The 24,202-nt window shown below is 42.8% G+C and overlaps 3 protein-coding genes and 2 pseudogenes across 3 annotated transcripts; 2 read left to right on the forward strand and 3 right to left on the reverse strand.

The window, feature by feature from the left end:
• The first annotated feature begins 2,987 nt into the window (after positions 1-2,987).
• On the forward strand, positions 2,988-3,079 carry LOC147960859 (small nucleolar RNA SNORD36; annotated as a pseudogene).
• A 3,264-nt stretch (positions 3,080-6,343) lies between these two features.
• Positions 6,344-6,435, forward strand: LOC147960860 (small nucleolar RNA SNORD36; annotated as a pseudogene).
• Positions 6,436-11,690: 5,255 nt separating this feature from the next.
• LOC147960861 (putative kinase CHARK) lies at positions 11,691-12,451 on the reverse strand. The gene is made up of 3 exons (XM_087533572.1): positions 12,430-12,451; positions 12,303-12,353; positions 11,691-12,184 (listed from the first exon to the last, which is right to left on the reverse strand). Exons 1-3 carry the CDS (start codon positions 12,449-12,451, stop codon positions 11,691-11,693), a joined length of 567 nt encoding a protein of 188 aa, XP_087389698.1.
• Positions 12,452-12,494: 43 nt separating this feature from the next.
• On the reverse strand, positions 12,495-15,693 carry LOC125519162 (uncharacterized). Its single transcript, XM_087535432.1, has 4 exons — positions 15,482-15,693; positions 14,888-15,174; positions 13,923-14,143; positions 12,495-13,061 (listed from the first exon to the last, which is right to left on the reverse strand). Exons 1-4 carry the CDS (start codon positions 15,691-15,693, stop codon positions 12,504-12,506), a joined length of 1,278 nt encoding a protein of 425 aa, XP_087391558.1. The 3' UTR covers positions 12,495-12,503.
• A 2,455-nt stretch (positions 15,694-18,148) lies between these two features.
• LOC147960862 (uncharacterized) lies at positions 18,149-19,782 on the reverse strand. Its single transcript, XM_087537191.1, has 3 exons — positions 19,282-19,782; positions 18,844-19,138; positions 18,149-18,189 (listed from the first exon to the last, which is right to left on the reverse strand). The coding sequence occupies exons 1-3, from the start codon at positions 19,348-19,350 to the stop codon at positions 18,149-18,151; spliced, it is 405 nt and encodes a 134-aa protein (XP_087393317.1). The 5' UTR covers positions 19,351-19,782.
• Between the last annotated feature and the right edge of the window lie 4,420 nt (positions 19,783-24,202).

Raw genomic sequence — 24,202 nt, forward strand, 5'->3', positions numbered from 1 at the left:
ACATGACGATGTAGGCATGCAGCAGCTGCTGTTGGTGACTTAATATTCATTTATGGAGGTTTATGAAGAGGTAAAACATGCATTTTCTTTCATGCAGTTCTATGAATCCAATTTTCCTAGTTCCCCACTTTTGCTTTCCCTACTTGCTAGGAAACTGTTGGTGACTTAATTTCCCTAGAAAGCGCAATATCTCTTTGTAATGGACCTTTTTTTTCTTCAGACCTTGATGACAATCTCTACCCGGTGGCCTCCGGCATTGACCTTGACGTCATGATCCAATTCTAAGGTACTTATATAAACCAAACTCTGCTTGTTCAATTAAATATCTATAATAGTATCAGTCAGTTTGCGGGGAGAGATGAATAGCTGGGTTTCTATGTTTGTTGTTAATGTGCTCATCTTGTCGTTTGATTCGGTGTGGATTAGATTATACGGACGAGAAGCTGGGCGTCTACAAGAATGGAGTTGTGCATCCTCTTCTACAAGCAGTACAGAACCATCATGTCCAGGCTGCTGAGCAGTGTTGTTGCCGAGTATGCCTTTTGGCCACCATGGCGGAGAGACGACGGCGTCCGGCACGAGTTTGGCCAGCGAAGCAGCTCTGCTTGTGCTGGCGACGCCTTGGGTGTCTGCTTCTTCTTCCACTCCGGCATAGGTAAGACACTTCGATTCCTCTTCCCTGTTTTTACTTATACGGCCATTGGTATATGGTAGCAGCTCGTCATTGATTCAGTCCTGCGACCATATAAGTCGCACACTACACGCTGATTAGCGCAACACTAGAATTGAGTTAATGCTCAGTATTTTACTACACTTGACACTTGTTTGTTTATATGACTAAATGAAATGGTAACATGGAAATTAATAATTGCATGTTTTGAGCGTTTCTAATAATAGGTTATTAATTTCTGCTATTTTGATGATTAGATATCGAACTATCTTAACAAGCTTCCTCTTAGTCTATCATGTATCAGGGTGGACACGGTCCGGGCCGGTCCGGGCCCTGACCGAGCCGCCGTCTGGACCGGCCGCCGGCGGACCGGACCGGACCGGACCGAGCAGTGCTGCGGTCCGCTTTTCAAGGACCGGACCGGTGGTGGTAAAGCTCGGGCCGGACCGCGAGGACCGCCCGTGGCGTCGTCCGGCGACGGCGAGCGGCGGCGCATGGGACTGTGAGCTCCTGCAGAGATTACGGGGCATGGAGAGGAGAGGAAGGGGAGAGACACAGCCGCTTGCCCATCATGAGCACGTTTAAGAGGCCAGATACATGACGACGGCCATGAAAGGAGGTGTTGCCGTGGAGGTGGCGGCGTTGCAGGAGGCGGGGAGGTCACCTCGATGCCTCGACCTGGTGCTGGAGTTCTTCATCTGGGAGGCCCCCGAGCGAATGATTTCCAAGGGCGGGCCTGTTCCTGGCGACACGTGATTAATCTCGTTGCCTCGTTGTTTCCAGTTTTCATTTTTCTTAAGGGTGTTTCCTATTTTTTCTCACGTTAATACTGTTTTTTTTTGAAAGTATCACGTTAAATCTGTTGAGTCCATAGGAGTCCACATGGTAGGCTCGTTGCATGTGGCACAACTATCCTTTTTACAATTTGCATGTTGCAAATAAATAGGGCCTGTAACGTGTGTGCCCACGTACAAATGTACATTCAGTCCTACAAATTCTGATCTGGCACAGGTTAATGGGATCGTGGGGAGGTGTAGATGGAAGGTACACATCGGATCGAGCCCACCTTTCTCCTTCTTTCTATTTCTGCTCCGTTGAATAAAAGGAAAACTCCAACGTTTTAGGCAATAGAATTCCTATTTCTATGAAGTAAATCGTGGAGATAATGTCTATCCAATATTCTGGAGTGAATCGTGGAGATAACTGTCTCTCAAATAATGGAGTAAATCATGGAGATAACTCTCTTCTACCTCGAGCCAAAGAACCCATCGTGTAGTTCATTCGTGCGTAAGAAACAGCCGAGCTCGTTCGGTCCAGTCGAGTTAACTGAGCTAAGACCGGACCGGACCGGTCGACTTTCGGGCCGAAATTCCCGGCTCGGACCGGCCTATATTCCCAGCGGGCCAGGACCGATCGGTCCGGTCCAGGTCGGTCCACGAGCGGGCCAAAAAGCCCGCTCGGTACGTCCAGCCTGAATCATGTACTCCCTTTGTTCCATATTAGTTGTCGCTCAAAGGGATGTATCTAGGACTGAAATATGTCTAGATACATCTGTTTTAGCGACAACTAATATGGAACGGTGGGAGTATTTGAAATGTCAAACTTGGAATTTCGCTGAGGCAGCTGATCGATTCCATGAAGTGTGAAAAAATGTTACTTTGTTAACTATACCATCGCAAAGGGGTCATGGCTATGGGTGGCAAGTGTGACTAACATCCATTTGCGAAGGCATTATTTTCTGTTCGCTAGCTATCTATTCCTTGCAAGGAAAAGAAGGCATTTTATTGCTCAAATGATACATTTTATTGCTTTTTAAACTGAGAGATGCTTGGTTTATCTAGTGCTAGTAATTTATTTTTTATGTGGAGAGTTGATTCTTGTTGGTCAATTGGAACTCATAGCACATTGAATGTTACTAGTTATCCTCCTCTACTTGTGATGTTGGTTTTTGGATTCTGTTTTATGATGGTAAAACATGTTATTCCTGAGATTTTTCCCGCGCAGCCCATACCCTCGTGTTTGTTGTTTTGTTAGATCTCCAATCTGATGCTTGTGTTGTTTGCCCTTATGGCTGTGTGTGCAAACAGTGTGCTCAGGTTTTGGTCAAGGGTGCCGAGGAGAACAAGGAGGAGCTGCTCAGGTTTAAGCCCCATCCACCAAGGTGCTCACCAGGGAGTCCCCCCTGTGGATAAGGTAGCCTCCTCTCTGCTTGGTGATCCCGCATGTTTAGTTGCTCACCATAATGCGCCAGTGATGCATGACTCGGCAAGTTTTTTTTCTTTGATTGATTGCTGTATCTTTAGACGAAAGGGCCGAATTGCCTCGATGATATCAATGGACCATTTAGACCACTGAGATCTTTTTATTCTTTAATGTCTCTAAAGTTGAGCTTTTTAAAACTGATGCATTGTCTTGTTATTCATCGATCACTGATCGGTGCATATAAATGTAGCCTTGTCTCCTATATTAGGGCCCCTTGTATTTTGGGTCAAACTTTGACCATTTATTTGAGTAACAAAACATAACATATATGTTATAAAAAGTATATTGTTGGATTTGTATTCAAAAAAAGTTTCCAACGATATAATTTGGAAAAATTTTGGTTTGTATTTGGAAAATGTTGAACATATATAAACAAAGTTTCAGATGTATACAGAAAATGTACGATCTGTATGAAAAATGTAGACATGTGTTAAAAAATAAACATTAAAACATATAATTGAAAGAAATGTTAATCGTGTATTTAACATCTATAAAAATGTACAATGTGTATGAAAAAATAGAGATGTGTTGAAGACAAAAGGAATAAATCGACGTGTATTTGAAAAAGTGTTCAAAACATGTATTTGAGAAAATGTATATCGTATATTTGAAAAATGTTCGGCGTGTATGAAAAATGTTCCATGTATAGATAAAAAATGTACTTTGTGTAATGAAAAATAGACATGTGTTAAAAAAAGTAAAAAGCCAAGAAAACAGATGATGCACTATCCTTATCATGATAGCATTATAAATTTCACTTGGAAATACACTATCCTTACATGAAAATGTCAAATCTTTGGGATTTTTTATTCCTATGTTATTGCATGTCCTGTGATTCTTCAAAAGTGTTCTTAGGATTAGAAGTAATGGATAATACTGTCTCATGTACTTGTTCTTAGTATCTTTTTGCTAGCATCAGTTGCAACGTATTTTTCCTCATTCAAGGAGATTGAACCTGTGGCATTTCTGCACAATGGAATTTAAATTATGTTTCACTTGTACAGAAGGTTCACTCAACACATAAGTTTTAGAGACATACATCTTATGATTATGATTATGCATTTTAACATAGATATTCAGTTCTACTGTCAGTATTGTTAGACTATACTTGAAGTGCTATTCTGATTACAGTGTCCCAGTTGATAAAGTCGCGCGCTCAAGGAAGCTGTCAGACCACACGCATGTCTTCTCCATTTATGGCACGTGTCTCCTCTCAAGAATGTTCATAAAGCTGCTGCTTTTCCCTGCTTCCTGCCTCTGCTTCCCCTTCGTCGAAGCTGCCCGCTGGCCCCATCCTTGGTGCTTCTCCTTGCCAGTTAATACTCTTAAGCCCTAGATGCTTTTATGTGTTTGGTCGAGCTCTGATCTAAGATTACCTGCATTTGTTACATGCATTTTATCAACATCTCGTTTCCTTTTCGACGGCCTGGTGCTTAATGTAGTATCTCTTGATCACTATATTCAACTTATGTCTTGTTGGTTTACAATCCTTATTCTTTCAACTGTATACAGGCAGCGGCGGTGCGTTTTTTCTGTCCAAAAGTGTTGGAGCTGCATTGATTGATCAAAGTGATTGTATGGCGGTGAAGACGCCATGGAGCTTGTCAAGGAGAAGCTTCTCAGGTCAAGGGCCCCCCATCCACCAAGGTGCTCACCAGACAGCCCCCCTCCTTGGAGGAGGTAGTCTCCTCTCTGCTTGGTGATCATGTATGTTTAGTTGCTCACTATAATGCGTCGGTGATGCATGGCTTAGTAATTTTTTCTTGATTGATTGCTGCCTCTTTAGATGATAGGACTGAATTGCCTCGATGATGTGCTGAGCAGATGTAATATGAATGAAACATTTAGACCAATGAGATCTTTTTGTCTTCGATTGATGTCTCTAAAATCAAGTTTTTTAAATTGATGCCTAGCATGCCATCACCGTATTGTCTTGCTCTTCCAGCTAGAGATGCTTGACCTTGTTTTCGTAGTGTGGTTTAATGTTAGCCGAGCATGTCATGTTACAAGCAGCCGCGGGCCTGTGGCCAGTAACTTTTTTCCTGTCCGCTTAGACGATAGTAGGACTGAATTGCTGCCTGTGATGATGATGTGCTGACCAGATGATGTGGAACATTTAGAACCTTGAGCCCTTTGTGGTCTTTGATGTCATGTTTCCAAAATCGAGCATTTTAAAATTGATTGACGCCCATCACGACATTGTTTTGATCTTGTGTATCTAGAGAGAGATGAGTTTGCTAGTGCTAGCTCACTTTGTGAGGTAGAATTGCTATATGTAGAGTGGAGTTAAACGTGGGGGATCAATTGCAGCTGATCACTTCATGTTACAAGGAGATGCTACTGAGATATTACATCATTCAAGTATCTAAATCTGATGCTTGGTTTGTATAGTACCAGTAAATCAGTTATATGGATTGTTTATTCGTAAATTAGTTACACGGACAGCTTATCTTTGTATTGTTGTTGGTTAGTCATACATAGTTATTACATGCCAGTCAATTGAAATCGTTTAAGAACTATCTTAACAAGCTTCTTCCTAGTCTATCATGTATTTTAAATCTCGAACTTGGAATTTCGCTGAGGCGGCCGGTGGATTTCATGAAGTGTGAAAAAAATGTTATTATGTTAACTATACCATTGCAAAGTGGTCATGGCTATGGGTGGCAAGTGGTTATGCATATAGGAGTAACATCCATTTGCGAAGGCATTATTTTCTGTTTGCTAGCTATTTGTTCCTTGCAAGGTAAAGAAGGCATTTTATTGCTCAAATGATGCAAGTGATACATTTTATTGAATTTATTGCTTTTTAAACTGAGGGATGCTTGGTTTATCTAGTGCTGGTAATTTACTTTTTACGTGGAGAGTTGATTCTTGGTCATCCTACATATCGGTCATCTATCTGCTTGTCAACTGAAACTCATAGCACATTGAATGTTACACCCTCTGTAAAGAAATATAAGAGCATTTAGATCACTAAAGTGATCTAAACGCTCTTATATTTCATTACTGGGGGAGTACTAGTTACCCTCCTACTTGTGATGTAGTTTTTGGATTCTATTTTATGATGCTAAAACGTGTTATTCGTGAGATTTTTCCTGCGCAGCTCATACTCTCGCGTGTGTTGTTTTGTTAGATCTCTAATCTGATGTGTGTGCTGTTTGGCCTTGTGGCTGTGTGTGCAAATAGTGTGCTCAGGTTCTGATCAAGGGCGTCGAGGAGAACAAGTAGGAGCTGCTCAGGTTCAAGCCCCATCACCAAGGTGCTCACCAGGGAGTCCCCCCTGTGGATAAGGTAGCCTCCTCTCTGCTTGGTGATCTCGTATGTTTAGTTTCTCACCATAATGCGCCGGTGATGCGTGACTCAGCATGTTTTTCTTTGATTGATTGCTGTATCTTTAAACAAAAGGGCTGAATGCCTCGATGATGTGAATGAAACATTTAAACCATTGAGATCTTTTTTGTCTTTGATGTCTCTAAAATTGAGCTTTTTGAAACTGATGCCTAGCATGCCATCACTGTACTGTCTTGTTATTCAGCCCATACACATTGAATTCTGCTACATTCTATTTTCTGTGTGATATATACTTTCTTGTCATGAAAGCATTATGAATTTCACTTGGAAACACACTATCCTTCCATTAAAATGTCAATCTATGGATTTTTAATTCCTCAGTTATATCAATGTCCTGCGATTCTTCAAAATTGTTCTTAGGATTAGAAGTAAGAAATATCAGGTGTTACAATCTGCAATTTGAACAAGATTGCTTCCTCATACAATCTGTAATGTGAGAATGAATAGTGAAATGATTAATTCTACAAAATTTTTCTGACGACGTGCTTAATGAAAACACCACAACTTGGTATTTCTTGGAACAACTACAACTACATTTATGTCTCTTCTCACAGAATCATGCAATTCCTTTTGCCTGTACTTGAGACAAATGTACAACTGCCAACACAACCATAGTTGGGAAACTGCCCATCTAGTTGAATTTATCTTGGATCATTCAAGTTATTTCAGCGTCAAAGTTAGAGACTTAGGCATTTCTGATTACTTTGGTTATGTACAAGAATTATGATGCAGACTCCTGCAAATTTCGTATAACTCTACCATTTTACCTGATTCCAGTGCTGGACATGGCTGCTGGAGTTCACGAGGTCAGTTAGTCACAGCTCCCAGGTCATGAAGATAAAGATATAGTGCAGAGGCAGCAGGAGGTGATGCTGTTGTTGAACTTACACGACGGTGTAGGCATGCAGCTGCTACTGTTGTTGAACTTAGACGACGGTGTAGGCATGCAGCTGCTGCCGTTGGAGACTTCATATTCATTTATGGAGGTTTGCGGGGAGGTAAAACATGCATTTTCTTTCATGCAGCTTTATGCCTAGTCCCCCCTTTTTCTACTTGCTAGGTAACATGTTTACCATCATCCATTAATGAGATATATTGCAAATCAACCAAGACCTATCTTTTTATCTCCACATCGCATTTTGTGCATGTGTGCTGAGCTTTGACTTTGCTGGTCCATGATGTCATCGTTTTACACATCTAGAGTCTAGTTGTTTTGTACTTTTGTTTGATTTATGAGCATGCAACCTCACAACCTATGTTTTCTCTTACATGAAATGCCATATATTTTTTCCAATTCATCCAGATCAAATAAATTGAGTGTTCTCTAACACAAATGAACGTACTAAAGGTCCATCGAGGGGTACCTCATGATGAACAATTGCTTAACTTACAATTGTATATTGTATCCCATGATGATTACGATATTAGCATCCATCCCTGTGAGTTATCAGATTCATTGGATGGTTAAAAAATGTCGTGGATTGTCCCCAGAATGTAATGTACAAATAAGTTGCGATTCATCTTGTTGTGCCATTTTTGTCTCATTTGCTATATCTTAATGGGATACACACTACTAGTCTTGTAGTTCTATCCTGAGAGTCCACTAAAATTCAACATGGTACTGCTCCCATCATAGTTTTATGCTACTGCCATGTTAATCATACCTACAAACTAAAGTAGCTCCTAAGGGGTAACACTGATGATGCATCACAAGTGATAAACAATCAAAGAACACCCAAATGGTGCACTTGTTGATGCTAGCAGGCAGCAGCAACACAGTCATGCATCCAATGGAATGGCGATGATCTGAACTTAGTAACTAGTGTTGTCGCAGTTGATGATATGAACTTAGTAACTAGTTTTGTGCTTCTATTTGATTTATGAGCATGCGACCTCGCAACCTATGTTCTCACTTGCATGAAATGCCATATATTTTTTCCAATTCATCCAGATCAAATAAACTGAGCGTTCTCTGACATAAATGAACTTACTAAAGGTCCATCCAGGGGTACCCCATCAAGAACAATTTCTTAACTTACAACTGTGTATTGTTCACACCTTGGTCGTTTGGTGCTTCTAGGATGATTATATGTTTTATGTGAATGATGATTACGATATTAGCATCCGTCCCCGTGAATTATCAGATTCATTGTATGGTTAACAGATGTCGTGGACTGATTGTCTCCGGAAAGTAATGTCCAAATAAGTTGCGATTCATCTTGTTGTGGCACTTTGTATCATTTGCTATATCTTTAATGCGATACACACTACTAGTCCTTTAGTTCTATCTTGAGAGTACATTTGGAATGCCTGTCCAGTAAACTTCAACATGGTATTGCTACCATCATAGTTTTATGCTACTGCCCTGTTAATTGTAACTACACAAACTAAAGTAGCTACAGGACTAAAAAACAACTAAAGTAGCTACTAAGGGGTAACACTGATGATGCATCACAAGTCATAAATAATCAAAGAACACCCTAATGGTGCACTTGTTGATGCTAGCAGGCAGCAGCAACACAGTCATGCATGCAATGGAAAGGCGATTGTCTGAATTTAGTAACTAGTGTTGTTGCAGTTGATAATCTTTTGGTGGTGTGGCTATCAACCAATGTGGTGCTACAGTAGGCTTTTAGGCTGCTGTGATTTTTCCTGATATAAAATGTAGTGAATATTGTTCTTTTTGCCGCAAAAAATTCCGTTGCTTTGGCATGATGTACCACCGGTTAATCAACCGCAATGCACACCGACGGCTCTTATATATACTCGTTCCAGCCACCTGATCCTGTTGTCTTTTTGCTGCAGTGATGAGCAACCTGGTGAAGCAGCAGGCCAACTCGAAGGTGAGACGGTCCCCATGATAGCGAAGATGATGACAAAGGTGAATGGATCCCGGTGAACACCCCATGATTGACACTGCTTTTGGGAACACGATGTCATCTGGCACAAGTTTCCCCGGCGAAGCAGCTCTGCCTGCTCCGGTGATGACTCTGACGCCTCCCGTCCCGCCCCTCCCGTGGCTGCTTCCTTTTCGGTTCCGGCATAGGTAAGCCGCTGGTTCCTTCCCTTTGCTCTTCCTCATGCTCTATGTGCCAACGACGATCGAGCCATGGTTAATGAAATGAATAAGGTCATATACATATCTTTTTTTATAGTACCTGAAAGCCTGGCTCTTTTTAATGAATAAGTATTGTAACAATAAAAGCTGTCATTGTTTTATGCCCTGAACAAGCCGCGGGTTGAGGGACACCTCTGTCATAGTCATGATTGTTTGTTATTCTGAATTTGAACTCCACCCTCGCACCCAAGATTCTTTTTTTCCAAGTTATTGCTGCTCTGGCTCTGGCATAGTTTCTAGACACTTGCATCGTGCTCTTGTTCATAGTGGACTAGCTTCTAGCTCTGGCTTGGTTGCTACATAGTCTCCAAACTTCCATGGTGCGAACTTGCATGCACCACATGGATTGGAAAATCCCTAGTTTAATCTTCTTTTTATTTATCTCCGGAACAGTACGCAGTTCCGTAGAGAGCAGCCTGCACATTTCTTTCTTCCGGTTAATAATTCGCTCCCTTAGTCAGTGCACTCGGAACCTGCTTAGATCACGTGGCTTTTGGATGAACAAACGAATGTCTCTGTAGCCTAGGTTGCATGGTGTTGTGATTATCTGTTTAGATCACGGCTGTAGTGTACCAACTATCTGGCATCCTGTTTCCTCATTCCCATCTCCGCAATTGTACCCAGACCTGAATTATTCTGCCATCCAGTGTGTGCCTTCTTTTCTACAATTATATGATTTGTCATGCTTTGTGCTTGACAGTGCCCCAAAATCTGGAAGGCCTGTTGTTTGTTGTTGGTGCCATTGAGATCGACCCAAGGCGCCGGTGATAGCCAAGATTTGGAAGCACTACGGGGACACGAGCTGGACATGCAGCTTACTCTTTGTTTGATTGTTTGCTGGATGCTCGCCCAAGTTCCAGATGATGTGATTGCTGCATGTTGATATTTTGGTGTACTGGCAGGATGTTGCTTTCCTTCCGAACTAGCTTGCTTGGTGTGTTCTTTAGTAGGGCGGGTGCATTGGAGTAGCAAGTAGCTAGCTTTTAGAGATGAAAATCCTGGTATGGTATTGATGGCACACAAGTTGTATTTCTGCTCACACATATGTATGTGACATCTCAGTTTTAATACCATATATAATTGTCGCAAATCTCCGGTTACCTAATGCGTCATGCTGCCGAAATTTCTAGCCAAATTTATGGCAACTTGTCAAAAATTTGGCCTTGTTTGTAAGGAAACACAAGCTTTAGGTTGTTCACTGCATGATGTTGAGGTCTTGTTTGTACGGAAACAGAACCTTTAGGGTGTTCTTTTGAGTCTTTTCAACTTCCAACTGATTCAAACAACATGGGCATTTATTTGAAAATTTTCATCATCCCAATCTTGAATTCTTGTTGTTTCATCCCAATCCACTGTACAGAGCTGCAAATGTGTACAGAAAATCACCGCAACAACCATGAAATCATCTTTCCAAAACCCAAACTTGGTGTTATGGTGACCTAAACAATTCATTTTCTGCTGATGGACTCAAACTTTTAGCAGAGTTTCATCTAAGACACCACATCTGTGCCAACACCAGATGCTTCATCTAAGACTAAGAGAAATGCAGGTGGCAATGTTGAAGTAGTGTCCATTGTCGAACACATTACACGCCCAAAAGAAAAGAAAGAGAAAAAAAGAAAAGAAACAAATGCCGATAACGGCGGATCGACAAAAACGACGAAGCCTTGCGACCTTTGTGTCCACTGGAAATCGTCCCCCAAGCTCCGAGACTCCGACGCGCCGGTACCAATCAACACCTCCAAGAAGGGACGCGACGATGACGGAGCTGCTGCCAAGGGTTTCCCCCGGTACGCGGTGAGGGGAGGGGAAGGGTAGCCCCGACGCCCTTCAGGAAGGTCTGGTGGTACCCTCAGGCGCCACCGCGACGGTGTCGGCCAAGCCAATAGGGATTTCTCCCGATACCATCCTCCACCTCTGGCACTCCGAAGCTCGCCACCAAACCAACCACCACCCTTCGCAAACACGGACACGAAGCTTCACACGCTGTCTCACCACGGCACCGCGAAGATGGCCTGCACAACGAAGAAGGGGAGCCGGGACTAGGGCAGCAGCACCGACAGCATACTGGAGGGGCCCACGTCCACCGTCCTCGACAGTAGCCGACCGGACGCCAAAGCAGGAGCCTATCGGGCCCGTGGACCCACAGGCCCGGTCGGGCCCTCAAAGGCACAGATAGCTCCCACCTCCGCGCCGCAGCTGGTACGCCCCCGTAAACAACACGGGCGTGGAAGGGGCGCTGAAAATACACTCTTCAGATGTTTGCATATCTGCCCGGAATAAATAAGCTCAGTCCTCAGTAGCACTAAGGTACGTAGTTTCATGCAAATAAGCAGAGTCCTCGGCGGGCAGATCACCGTAAGCCTGTCCCTCCAATGAGTGAATCTCCCCAAAACCACGCACCGCTTGAAGCACCGGGAGCTTGGCGTCATGAGATCGTAGCACATCGACAGCCTGCGTCACCAACGGTCGCCGCACCGGATCATGGTGCACGCACCAAAGCCCTGTCAGCAGACGCTCCATCTGCAGCATGTCGAACTCACCGTCGACCCTCTTGTCCGCCGCGTCAAGGATCTGGTTCCGGCGGTACATCTCCCGGACCGCCGCCAGCAGCGCCGCTGAGGCCTGACCCGGCCCCCTCGACGTCGGCCGCCTGCCGCAGGCGATCTCGAGGAGCACGACGCCGAAGCTGTACACGTCGGACTCGGCGCTCGGCCCGTGGCCGTTGATGAACTCCGGGTCAATGTACCCGACGATCACGGTTATTTTCCCAGTTTTGTGAACTATGAATAACAAAGTTTGGTGGTTCTTAAAAAATGAAGTTGCTGGAGTCGTTTTTGGCCCTCCAAATAGTCAAAAGCGACTGAGATGCTCTTACTGAGCATGAACAACACTATGTACAGATACCAGAACCAGTGTACCCCAAATGGCTAGAATTGTCAGGTAATAGTACTGAAACATGTTAACCAGAAACATGTAAAGATACCCTAAACAGTTCAAGAGTGTCCACGTACGATTCACTCTAGACTGTTGACCGGGTCTTGGCCCATTCCTCAGACACAACTTTTCGACAAACTTTATTCAAGCCCTGCAATAAGCCTACTAGACGGTAAGCAAAGTCGACCAAGTCACCTTCACTGAGATCAACCCAAAACCAGTCTTTATCTCTCGAGTATCAAGTCCATGCGTGTCTGCCTTGAAGGAACAACATCGTTCCACTGAACTAGATGGCCCCGAGGCCACCTTGAACTTCAAAACCAGAGTGGAACCATCCACTACAGCAACCACAGACCTCTTTAAATGACGTGACTCGCCAACTGTACCATTGAAGAGCCGAATTCCTTCGTTATAACCACCGATAAAACAGCGCAAGCGCAGATGAAAACTGCTCTGCACTTCTGACACGGCAACTTCAATATTCGCCATGACTGCGTCATCAACACGTGCTATGGTTAAGTCAACCGCACCACAGTCGCCTTGGATGCGTTTTTTCAATGCACAATTCCATGGGCCCAGGTCGGCTATGTCTGTTACACCATCAATCAGCTGGTAATCATCCCTTTCTTCCTCACCTACCTTGATCCTCATGTCATATTCCACTAGAATAGTGGAAATCAAATCTATCCCTCGCTTAGGGCCAGCCATGTCGATGAGAGAACCCTACAAATTTGTTACTGTTTAGTAGCTCTTCATATGGAAGTGAGAAATAACTAAAGCTTTATACTACGTTTGTTTCTAAATGTAAGACGTTTTGGCAATTCAAATTGAACTACCAAAACACATCTTACATTTAGGAACAGAGGGTGTACTTCTCTAAGCTGTTTTACTTGCAACATTAATTTTGTGATACTTTACAATTGCTGACCAACATCTTTGCCACATATCAAACTGACTGGTTACATAGTGTACACCAGTGTTTGGGAGGGGAAATTGGCCCTCAGTATTTATTTGACATTGTTCAGATCCCAATTGTTACATAAGCATGTCGAAATGAGAAGAGAAAACAAAATGACTTAATAGTGATGCAATGATTCATGCTGGTGTGTTAAGTAGCAACTAAGAGCCCGAACTATTCTGTTTGATTTTGTTTGGAATACATGATATACTCACTTAGTTCCATAATTTATAAGTTTCTCATAGTAAATCACCTTTCCACAATATAAACTTGGTGTAATGGTGGCCTAAACAATCCAAACTACCATTCTGCTAGGTCTGTACAGATAAATCACAAGACTTGAGAGTGCTCGCTGTTCCATACATACACTAGGTTTGGCCTTACAATGTGAAATGAATAGATTTGTCATAAGTCAGGTATTTGACCCCCCCCCCCCCATTCCATACTGTATAAATCATTTCCTCATATGGTTTCGCCCACACTGCAACATCCACCTAATGTGAGAACTTCCCCAGTGGGTACTTTATACCATATGGAATGCTGGACAAATACATTGTTTTATACTTGAGGGGGTTATTAAGTAGACTTATTGCTTGAAATAATCGTAGGTAAGTATGGATTTGCACCTGCTTCACAAGGATGGGATCATCCCTGCTTATATTGACAACATAATTACGCAATGTATCCAGATAATCCCGCACTGCTATGTATCCATACAACTCTACTGGGCCAAGATCCACAGTAAGTTCAGCCAACTTTAATGAGAAAATTTGTAACACGCGATTAGGTCGATGCCGAATGCATTCTCCATTGCGGATGTCGCAATCTGTGGGATCTGGTAGCCGAGCTTCATAAAAAAAGTAAAGAAATAAATTAAATTGTAATGGAAAACAATACAGGAAAAAAATAGTCGTCATACAAAAAGTAAGCGTGTCACTAGAGGATTCCATGGCCCTATTGGAAGTTTCCTTTTCATCCAAATGAAAATTATTAATGTTCTTTTTACTATGAATTTCACTCCATCAAAGGTTTCTGTTTTAGGAAACCCAAAGAAAAAGCGGGTAACATTTCATCATGTCAGCAAGTAAAGGTCCATTTCACCCTCCCAGATTATTTCATAACCCCCTAAACTTATTTATTTGTTATGTCTACCCCAAGAATTACTAAAACAAGTCAATTCAGCCCTTCATGAAAATATCCTATTGTTTCACTTTCTAGAAGTCTTATTGTAAGTTAGTTTTTTTTATTTTGATGGTAGATAACATCACAGTCTATATAATAAAAAATCATAATTTTCCATCGTGCATACTTGGGAGCAACTAAACCTACTTCAACGCTCATGGTACAAAAATATGTGCTAAAAATGCAATTTATGAACATATTTCTGTACGGTACATGGTGACAACAAAAAGGGCAAAACCTAACAAATGCAACTCCTGAATGCCAATGCATCTACATTTAACTTGTAAAATTAAGGAAAGTAAAGAAAAATAGCCAGATGATTTCAACAGAGAACACATGAGTTGACACTATAGCTTGAAAAAGGTGCTTGTAACAAATTGAAATAGGTAAAGAGAGATTATTTACTTACTCTCACTACGGTCATCAACATTATAATCCCTTTTCCACGAATGAGTGTTCCTGTATAAAGAACCATCACGGTGTGTGCTTTCTGGAATAATTCCCAGGTCAAGTACATCATTATCTTCGGAATCGCTTGCTACCAATGCCCTCTTTCTATCCTTGGTTGCGCTCCTTCCATTTTCATCACAACCAGAGATGTCCACAATATTTGAAGATGCATCATGTTTGCTGGCTATAGCATTCATATCTTGCAAGGTTGTCCCACTAGTCATGCTCCGAGATCCACGAGGAAATCTATCTATCACCAAAGAGAATAAAGAGCAAATAATCTGAGCACCCAACAAAAAAATTCAATTCTTTTTCGGTTCCCCTTTTATTTCGTGGGATTAACTAGTATAAGACCCCACACCTCCTGCCTTATATTATTTACAGAAAACAACACACGCAGGATGATTAAAAGGGATTTTTCTCGAATATACGCGCAGATAATTAATTCAAAGGGGTAAAAACCCACAGTTGGTCAGAATCCAGATCCAAAACTATAGCAAGAAAAGAAACTAAAGGCGCAAAATTTGGCATCAGATGATGAGAACGTACATACCGGGAAACACGACGGACGGGTGGATCTGGAACCATCATGAGAGGGAAAGCTCGGCGTGCAAACGGAAGCGGTGGTGGCGACCAGTAAGGCGGGGCGGAGGCCATGAAAGAGAGGAGAGGTCGCGAGGTAGAGGAGAGGCGGCGCGGTGGGTCATGAGAGATGGCGACGCCAGGCCGCCAGAGGAGACGAGAAATCTGACGGGGGATTGGCATCTGAGCGCGCGGCGGCGGGAACTGTCCTTGGAAGGACCTGACGCGGATGCACGCCTTCTGCCTAGATGAGCTCAAAGTTCGTCATGAAGAACTTGTCCACTCCCAATTCCCAACTTCATCGGTGAGGGCGGCTTCCACCGGCCCCGTCTACAAGGCGTACGTCCACAACAGCCCACACGCAGGTCTCGGCATGCATGCAGAAGGTCGTCGTTACCTCGACCTCGACGACAACGATGGCGCCCGGGAGAAGCGCGAGGGGCCGCCAAATGTCCTCCGTTCTTGTGGTGTGATCAACTGCAAAAGTCGGAACGAGATCCTCTGACCTAGATCGATCTACTGCCGAGGGACGTAGTACACGAACACAAGCGGCCCATGCGGCCCAACAGGTTTTGGGGCAAGTTAATATGCCACCAATAGGTTTTGGGGCAAGTTATGAAAATGTTTTTCAGTGTATTTCTTCTATATTATGAAATTGTAAATTATTTATGTACTGTTGAAATGAGAAATATGGGCCAAATTTTTTTTGAAAATTACTTTAAAGATGAGATAATTTAATGTTTTTCCGTGGGTTATGATGGACCTAAGTATGGTACCAGTCATTTTATTTATCTTCAGTGCCTTTTAAGTTGTTTCTGTAATTTTTATATATTTATGCACTGAAAATAAATTTGGTTGTCTGATATTATGCTGAAATAATGTTTGAATTTCCTGAATACAATTGAACCAATTGGAAATTGTATTTAAAAAATTCATGTGGCATTAATGTTAAATGTCATTTCATGGCACATTTTTAATGAAGATCACCTTTTAGCATCATTTTAATGCCAAAATTCATCTTGTAAAATAATACATTATTCACCATTATTACTCACTCACTAAATTTTCCAAAAGTTATTATTTGGAAAAATTATTTTAGTGTGGTGTTTATGTTGATGCCATACTTGTGGAGTTGTGGTCTTTTTTAATGATGTGATCATTATCAACGAGCACATGCCACCTTAAGGAAATCTTGATTTCCGCGTGGTTTGGTTTTCCACACCGCACTATTCAGCACAACAATGTTTGGCCAACATGCCTAACGGGCAAAAATAATGTTTTATGATTGCGCATTTTATCTTATTTAATGCACTATAGAATAAGTATAATGTCCTAAAGTGGTGTTGACAAAATTATGGTTTATTCTCTAAACTAGCTCGCTCCAGAATAAGTATAATAGAGCATGACTCGCTCTATTACTCAAATAAACTAACTACAGTTGGTAATTTCTTTCTTGAGTGATTAGAGATAAGTTTATGAGGCGAATATTCTTTCCCTGGTTAAAATGTCATCGAAAAGAGAACTGACCTCGACACAAGAAGCTGGTCTATAAAAGTTACCGTCTCAAATGTAAGCAGTCCAACACTGAACAAACACTTAATGAAGAGACCCCATGAGAAAAACGGTGCGGCAAGGCGGGCAACTGCTTCTAGTAAGTACACTATCCTTCAAGGCAAATGTGCGAAATTTCAACCGAACTGTAGTCAATCTTTTGAACATGGAACACAAACGACGAAATCCACATGGCTTTTACAACCCCTGCGACCTTTCTGTGTTCCATCCAAACTCAAACATGTAAGAGAAAAACAAGAAGCAATCAAAAGATGCGCAATTTCTTACCAAAAGTTGTTATACAACTATTGCAGCAGATAAAAAATCTCTTAATTTTATTAAACAAAAGTCAGCTGATGTACAAAGCATGCAAACAATGTAATATGCAGAAACTAGTATTCTTGTAGTGTTATATGGGATCAAACCTGAATTTTGTTCACATTTTATTCAGAGGATTTGCGACATGTGCTAAACCAAATATACTCCAGGCGCGCAGCAAAATGCAGCAAGTCGCCTGCATTTTCATTTTCTTAGCAAACATAGGTGCATTAGCATCGCCATATTCAGAATTATACTGTAGGTGCCAATGAAAATGACTGAAACTTATAGGCAGAGTGTCCGGGCGCGGTGCATCAGCATCGCCACGTTCAGAATTCAACCTTTGGTAAAACACAAATTCATTTCTTGCTGATGGACTGAAACTTTCAGCGGAGTAACGAAACTCAAGTGCTCAACTCACTGCAAGAACCACCACATTTGTGTCCCTGTCAACACCAGATTCTTCATCTAAGAGAAATGCAGGTAGCAACGGTTAAATAGTGCCCATTGTCAACACACTACAGACTAATGTCTCCATACCACTGATCAAACAGTTTCTGAATATTAGAACCGTGATGCCAACGCAAATAGGTTTCTTATATACTGCCTGAAGAACAAACCAAAGTTTAGCTAGCAGAAACACATTAAATGTTGGGTTTTCCTGAACCCATATCTCAACGGATGGAACTGGGTTCTAATGTCATCGTATCCGAGGCGGCGACGCTTTTGAAGGCGACTTCTAGCTAGGGGCCCTGTCTCTGGCATCTCTCTACTCTGCATCGACATCCGCATACCGCAGCGCCGCGTGGGCTGAATTAGCAGAAAAATAGTTAAGCAGTTAAGCATGAGGTTTCAAAGGTACTGCGACAAGTTTAAATAAGAAGATCAAAAGGAAAGCTGAAGTACGAAACCTCAAAACAATGTAATGTGTTGTGGAACAGAACCTGAATTTTGCCCGGGCGTTACGGTTACAGTAGGCTAAAAACAGAAATGATCTTCTCTATGAAGCTGAACTAGGCAGACCGAACTGATTTGGGTTTTCAACTTCAGAAAGTTTTCCACTAGCGGCCTATGGTATTAAATTGGAGAACTGAATCATCTGAATCAAAGCACAATAGTTGCCATATCAAGGTTCAGTGTGGCATCAGACAACCTTCAGTTGACTTATGAAATGATTTTCACCCCAACAAACAACTGGCTTCAGACAACCTTCAGACAAGCATAATGTGGTGCCTGTTGAGCACCTATTGACTTGATTCAGCAACTTTTACTGATGTCTAGTACAATCCTACAGCAGTAGATTCCTAACTGAAACAGCAGCAAAGGTTTTTCAGACTGTTTTCCAAGCACGGGCAGATGAGCGCTCAACTTAAATGAAACCCCCAAAAAAACATCCGGACAAGATCAAGACTAGTGCAAATAAGAGTTTCTTGCCAAAGGAGAAGAGCGGGAAGGGGCTCTCACTGGGCGTCTCGGTGATGGCGATGGCGACGTGGAGGCTCTGGCGGCTGTTGGGCAGGTCGACGACGAGCGGGAAAAGCCGGGCATCACATGTGGGGAGGCACATGACGATGTCGTCGGCGCCCAAGTTTGCAAGGAGGCCCACGCCCAGGCCCAGCCGCCCGGCCAGCTCCTCCCTCAGGCGGAACACGGATCTCCCCCTGAACACGATCGTGCCGCTGGCGAGGAGGTCCCCGTGGTAGCTCCTCCACGCGTACGTGATCACCCGCGACGGCACCATGGCGGCGGGGAAGGGAAGCTGCAATACGAATTTGAGATCAGGAAGCCAAAGAAGACGCAAATTCGGCAAGAACAGAGCCAAGAATTTGCGATCTCTGCGGCTGAAATTAAGTCAAGGAGAATCAATCAAGAAGCGGGCATGGTGATGGCGGGCTCACTCACCCCAGTCGGAGGTGGAAGGGGAGGCATGGCCTCCCTGGCGGGGACGTGCTCCATGGCCCAGTGCATCATCGTGCTAACTCGGTGGATGTCGCTGATGTAGTCGACGCTGGCGCCGTCGTTCCAGGGGAGGTACCTCCCGTTGGCGTGGAGGAAGCGGCCGTTGAAGTGCTGGAGCAGGACCTCGTCCCCAGAGTCCGACAGGACGGCCAGCCAAACGAGCGCGGTCTCATCCGTGTGGTTCTAGTTCCGCTGCTCGACGCGGAGCCCGCGGTGGCCGAGCGGCGCTGGCGCGGTCGTCGAGGCGAGGTAGCGGCCGTAGGCGGCGCTGTGGAGGTGCAGGTAATGCGCGTCGTCACCCTCGACCAGATGGGCCCAGGCCACGTTCATCGAATCCCGGCGGTGGTGGAGGGAGACGCCGTGGCCGTCCTCGTCGGCGTGCAGGTACGCGTCGCGCACGGGGTTGCGCAGCCGCATGTGGTGGCCGTGATGGAACTGATCCATCTGTCGCAGGCCGGTGCCGCTGGGGAGCGGAGGCGCGCGGTGGAGAGGGAAACCGAGCGGGGAAGGAGGGGCGGGGATGGTGATGGTGGGTTCTTGGCTTCTTGGAGCTCCGGCGACGGGGAGAAGATGAGAAGCGAAAGCTGTTGGTCGAGACTGTTACGTTCGGGCGCCAAGGCCAAGTATTTCAAGAAGCCGTCAGCCGGTGGGTTTGCGGGCTTTTGGGCCTAGGAATTCCATCCAGTGGCCCGCATGCCAAGATCAACTTCCAACAAGGCCACGCGGCTCTGTCTCGAACACCCCTAATAAAACAAAAAAGGCTCTGTCTCGAACAGAAAAAACCCTGTGTTTTTTCTACAGATGAATTTTTTTTTAAAAATTCATGAAGTTCAAAAAGATCACGAACTCTAAGAAAAAAAGTTCATGAATTTTAGAAAAGTTCACCAATTTCGCCTCCAGGCTTCGGCCTGGTTTGACTCTATATCTATGGTAGTAGAAAATGGTTTTCCTTTTGGGTGAATTTATTTGTTGGGCCAGTTAAGTTAATATATAACACTGATAGGTTTTGGGCTGAGTTATGAAAATGTTTTTAGTGTATTTTATGTTATATTATGAAAATGTAAATTATTTATGCACTATTCAAATGAGAAATATGAGCCCAAATTTATGTTGAAAGTTACTTTAATGATGAGAGAATTTTGTAATGTTTTTCCGTGGGTTATAATGGGCCTAATTATGGTATCAGTCATTTTATTTATCTTTAGTGCTTTCTAAATTGTTTCAGTTTTTTCTGTGTTTATGCATTGAAAATAAATCTAGTTGTCTGATAGTATTATGCTAAAATCATGTTTGATTTTTTTGAGTACGGTCGAACCAATTGGAAAATGTATTAAAAATTCAAGTGGCATTAATGTTAAATGTCATTTCATGGCAATTTTTTTAATGATGATCACCTTTTAGCATCATTTTAATGTCAAAATTCATCTTGTAAAATGATATATATTCACCATTATTACTCACTCTCTAAATTTTCCAAAAAAATATTATTTGGAAAATTTAGTTTAGTGTGGTGTTTATGTTGATGCCATCCTTGTGGTATTTTTTTAATGATGTGATCATTATCAACGAGCACATGTCACCTTAAGGAAATGTTGATTTTCGTTTGGTTTGGTTTTCCACACCGCAGTAGGGATGGCAATGGGTACCCATTACCCGGGTATCCTGCGGGTAAAAACCCTATTAGGGTGAGGGTATGGGACATAAATTTACCCATGGGTACTTAAATGGGAAAATATGATACACATCGGGTAGAGAGGGTACGGGTATGGGATCATATAACCAATGCCCGTGTACCCATGTACCCATTTAAAATGTTGACAAGTGTTTTTTTAATATCCTAACATATTAAGTTTCCCCCCTAAACGTGCTAGGTAAAAACCTCTAATGTGCAGTCAAATTATCTCTATATTTTCATGATTTTCTGAACTTAAATTGTATGACCATGTGTTGTTATTTATGATTATGTGTTGTTTAACATTTTTATGTGGTTCTTTATAGGCAAGTATTTTTTTGTTTATGAGAATGTGTTGTTGTACATTGTTGTTTAAAATGTATTGCTATTAATAATTTATGATATATGTTGATTTCTACAACTATTTTCTGTTAAATTTGATGTGTTGTAAATGTGGGTATTTTTACCCACAGGTACCCATATACCCTGTCAGGTGATGTGTATGGGAAAAAGTTTTACCCTTGACAGGTATGGGTATGGGTGATAGGTAAGTTTAGGGTGAACGAGTAAGGTTATGGGGTGGCTCCACCCGTACCCATACCTTGCGGGTGCCATCCCCTATGCACCATGCGGCACAATATGTTTGGCCGACATGCCTAAGGGGCAAAATTAATGTTTTCTGATGGTGCATTTTATCTTATTGAATGTACTGTAGAACTAGAATGGCGTTGACAAAATTATGGTCGATTCTCTAAACTAGCTTGCTCCAGAATAAGTATAATAGAGCGTGACTCGCTTCTATTACTGAATACTCCCTCCGTCCTAAAATAAGTGTCTCAACTTGATTATAACTTTGTACTAAGGTTAGTATAAAGTTTAGACACTTATTTTGGGATGGAGGGAGTATAAACTAGCTACAGTTGGTAAGTTCTTTGTCGAGTGATTACAGATAAGTTTACAAGGCGAATATTCTTTTCCCTGGTTAAAATGTCATCACAAAGGGAGCTGACATCGACACAAGAAGCCGGTCCATAGAAGTTACAGTCTTGAATGTAAGCATTCCAATACTGAACAAACACTTGTTCCAAAAACGGCGTGGCAAGGCGCGCAACCGCTTCTAGTAAGTACACTATCTTTCAACTGTCCAAATTCAACCAAACTGTAGCCAATCTGTTGAAAATGGAACACAAAATTTGACGACGAAATCCACGCGACTTTTACAACCCCTGCGACCTTTCTGGGTTCCATCCAAACTCAAACATGTGAGAGAAAAACAAGAAGCAAGCAAAAGATGCTCCGCAATTGCTTACCGGAAGTTGTTATACAACTATTGCAGCAGATAAAGAATTTCTTAATTTTATTAAACAAAAATCAGCTGATGTACAAAGCATGCAAACAATGTAATCTGCAGAAACTAGCATTCTTATAGTGCTATGGGATAAAACCTAAATTTCGTTCACATGTTATTCAGAAGATTTACAACATGCTAAACCAAATATACAATGCAAGGAACACCAGGTGCGCAGCAAAAGGCAGCAAGCGCCGGCATTTTCAATTTTTGCTTTCAGTTGAGTAAATATAGGTGCATTAGCATATGACTGAAACTTGAGGCAGAGTGTCCGGGCGCATCAGCATCGCCATCTTCAGAATTCGATCTTTGACAAAACACAAAATTCATTTTCTGCTGATGGACTGAAACTTTCAGCAGCATAACGGAACTCAAGTGCTCAAGTAACTGCAAGAACCACCACATTTGTGTCTCTGTCAACACCACATGCTTCATCTAAGAGAAATGCAGGTAGCAACGTTAAACTAGTGGCCATTGTCAACACATTACAGACTAATGTCGCCGCATCATTGTTCAAACAGTTTCTGAATATTAGAACCGTGATGCCAACGCAAATATGTTTCTTATATACTGTCTGTCTGGAGAACAAACCAAAGTTTAGCTAGCAGAAACACAACAAATGCTGGGTTTTCCTGAACCCATATCTCAACGGAAGGAACTGGGTTCTAATGTCATCGTATCCGAGGCGGCGACGCTTTTGAAGGCGACTTCTAGCTAGGGGTCCTGGCTCTGGTATCTCTCTACTCTGCATCGACATCCGTGAACCGCAGCGCCGCGTGGGCTGAATTAGCAGAAAAATAGTTAAGCAGTTAGGCATGAAGTGTCACAGGTACTGCGACAAGTTTAAATAAGAAGATAAAAAAAGAAAAGCTGATGTACAAAACCTCAAAACAAGCTGATGTCACAGGTACTCGAAACAGATACAGTGGGCTAAAAACAGAAATCATTATCTTCTTTGTGAAGCTGAAGTAGGCAGACCGAACTGATTTGGGTTTTCAAGTTCAGAAGTTTTCCACTAACGGCATATATGGTATTAAATTGAAGAACTGAATCATCTGAATTAAAGCACAATAGTTTTCCATATCAAGGTTCAGTGTGGATTTTTAAATTATGAAATGATTTTCACCCCAACAAACAACCTTCTTTCTAGTATAATGTCGTGCCTGTTGGGCACCTACTGGTTTGATTCAGCAACTTTTACTGATGTCTATAATCCTTCCTACATCAGTTCAGATTCCTAACTGAAACAGATTACCAGCAAAAGTTTTTTCAGACTCTGTTTTCCAAGTACTCAGGTGAAATTAAAATCCGGACAAGATCAAGATTGCTATGGGAAATAAAAGTTTCTTGTCAAATTAAAGGAGAAGAGCGGGAAGGGGCTCTCACCAAGCGTGTCGGTGATGGCGATGGCGATGTGGAGGCACCGGCGGCTGTTGGGCAGGTCGACGAGGAGCGGGAAAAGCCGGCCGTCACATGTGGGGAGGCACATGACGATGTCGTCGACGCCCAAGTTTGCGAGGGCAAGGGACATTGACAATGTACGTAGGTGGATGGATGGAGGTTGTTCCGCGCGCGAGCCGGCGACTTGATCACCTCACCGTGCGTGCGTTGACCGAGCGGAACGCATCAGAGCAGCTTGGATCGTTTGCACGACAGTTCCGTTGTTGCCTTGCCTCCAACCAAAACAAAACTGATGGATGAATTTGCCTCTCCGTTTCCATCTCCATCTCCACGCGCGCATCCGCGGTTAATGTTTTCCTTTTCTTTTCTTTTCTTTTCTTTTCCATCCCCATCTCCATCTCCATTCCCCTTTTTTTTGCATGGAACGAACGAATTCCCTGATG

This window comes from Triticum urartu, chromosome 7A, assembly GCF_056163025.1.
Source record: "Triticum urartu cultivar PI428250 chromosome 7A, HENAU_Tu73, whole genome shotgun sequence".
Taxonomy (NCBI): domain Eukaryota; kingdom Viridiplantae; phylum Streptophyta; class Magnoliopsida; order Poales; family Poaceae; genus Triticum; species Triticum urartu.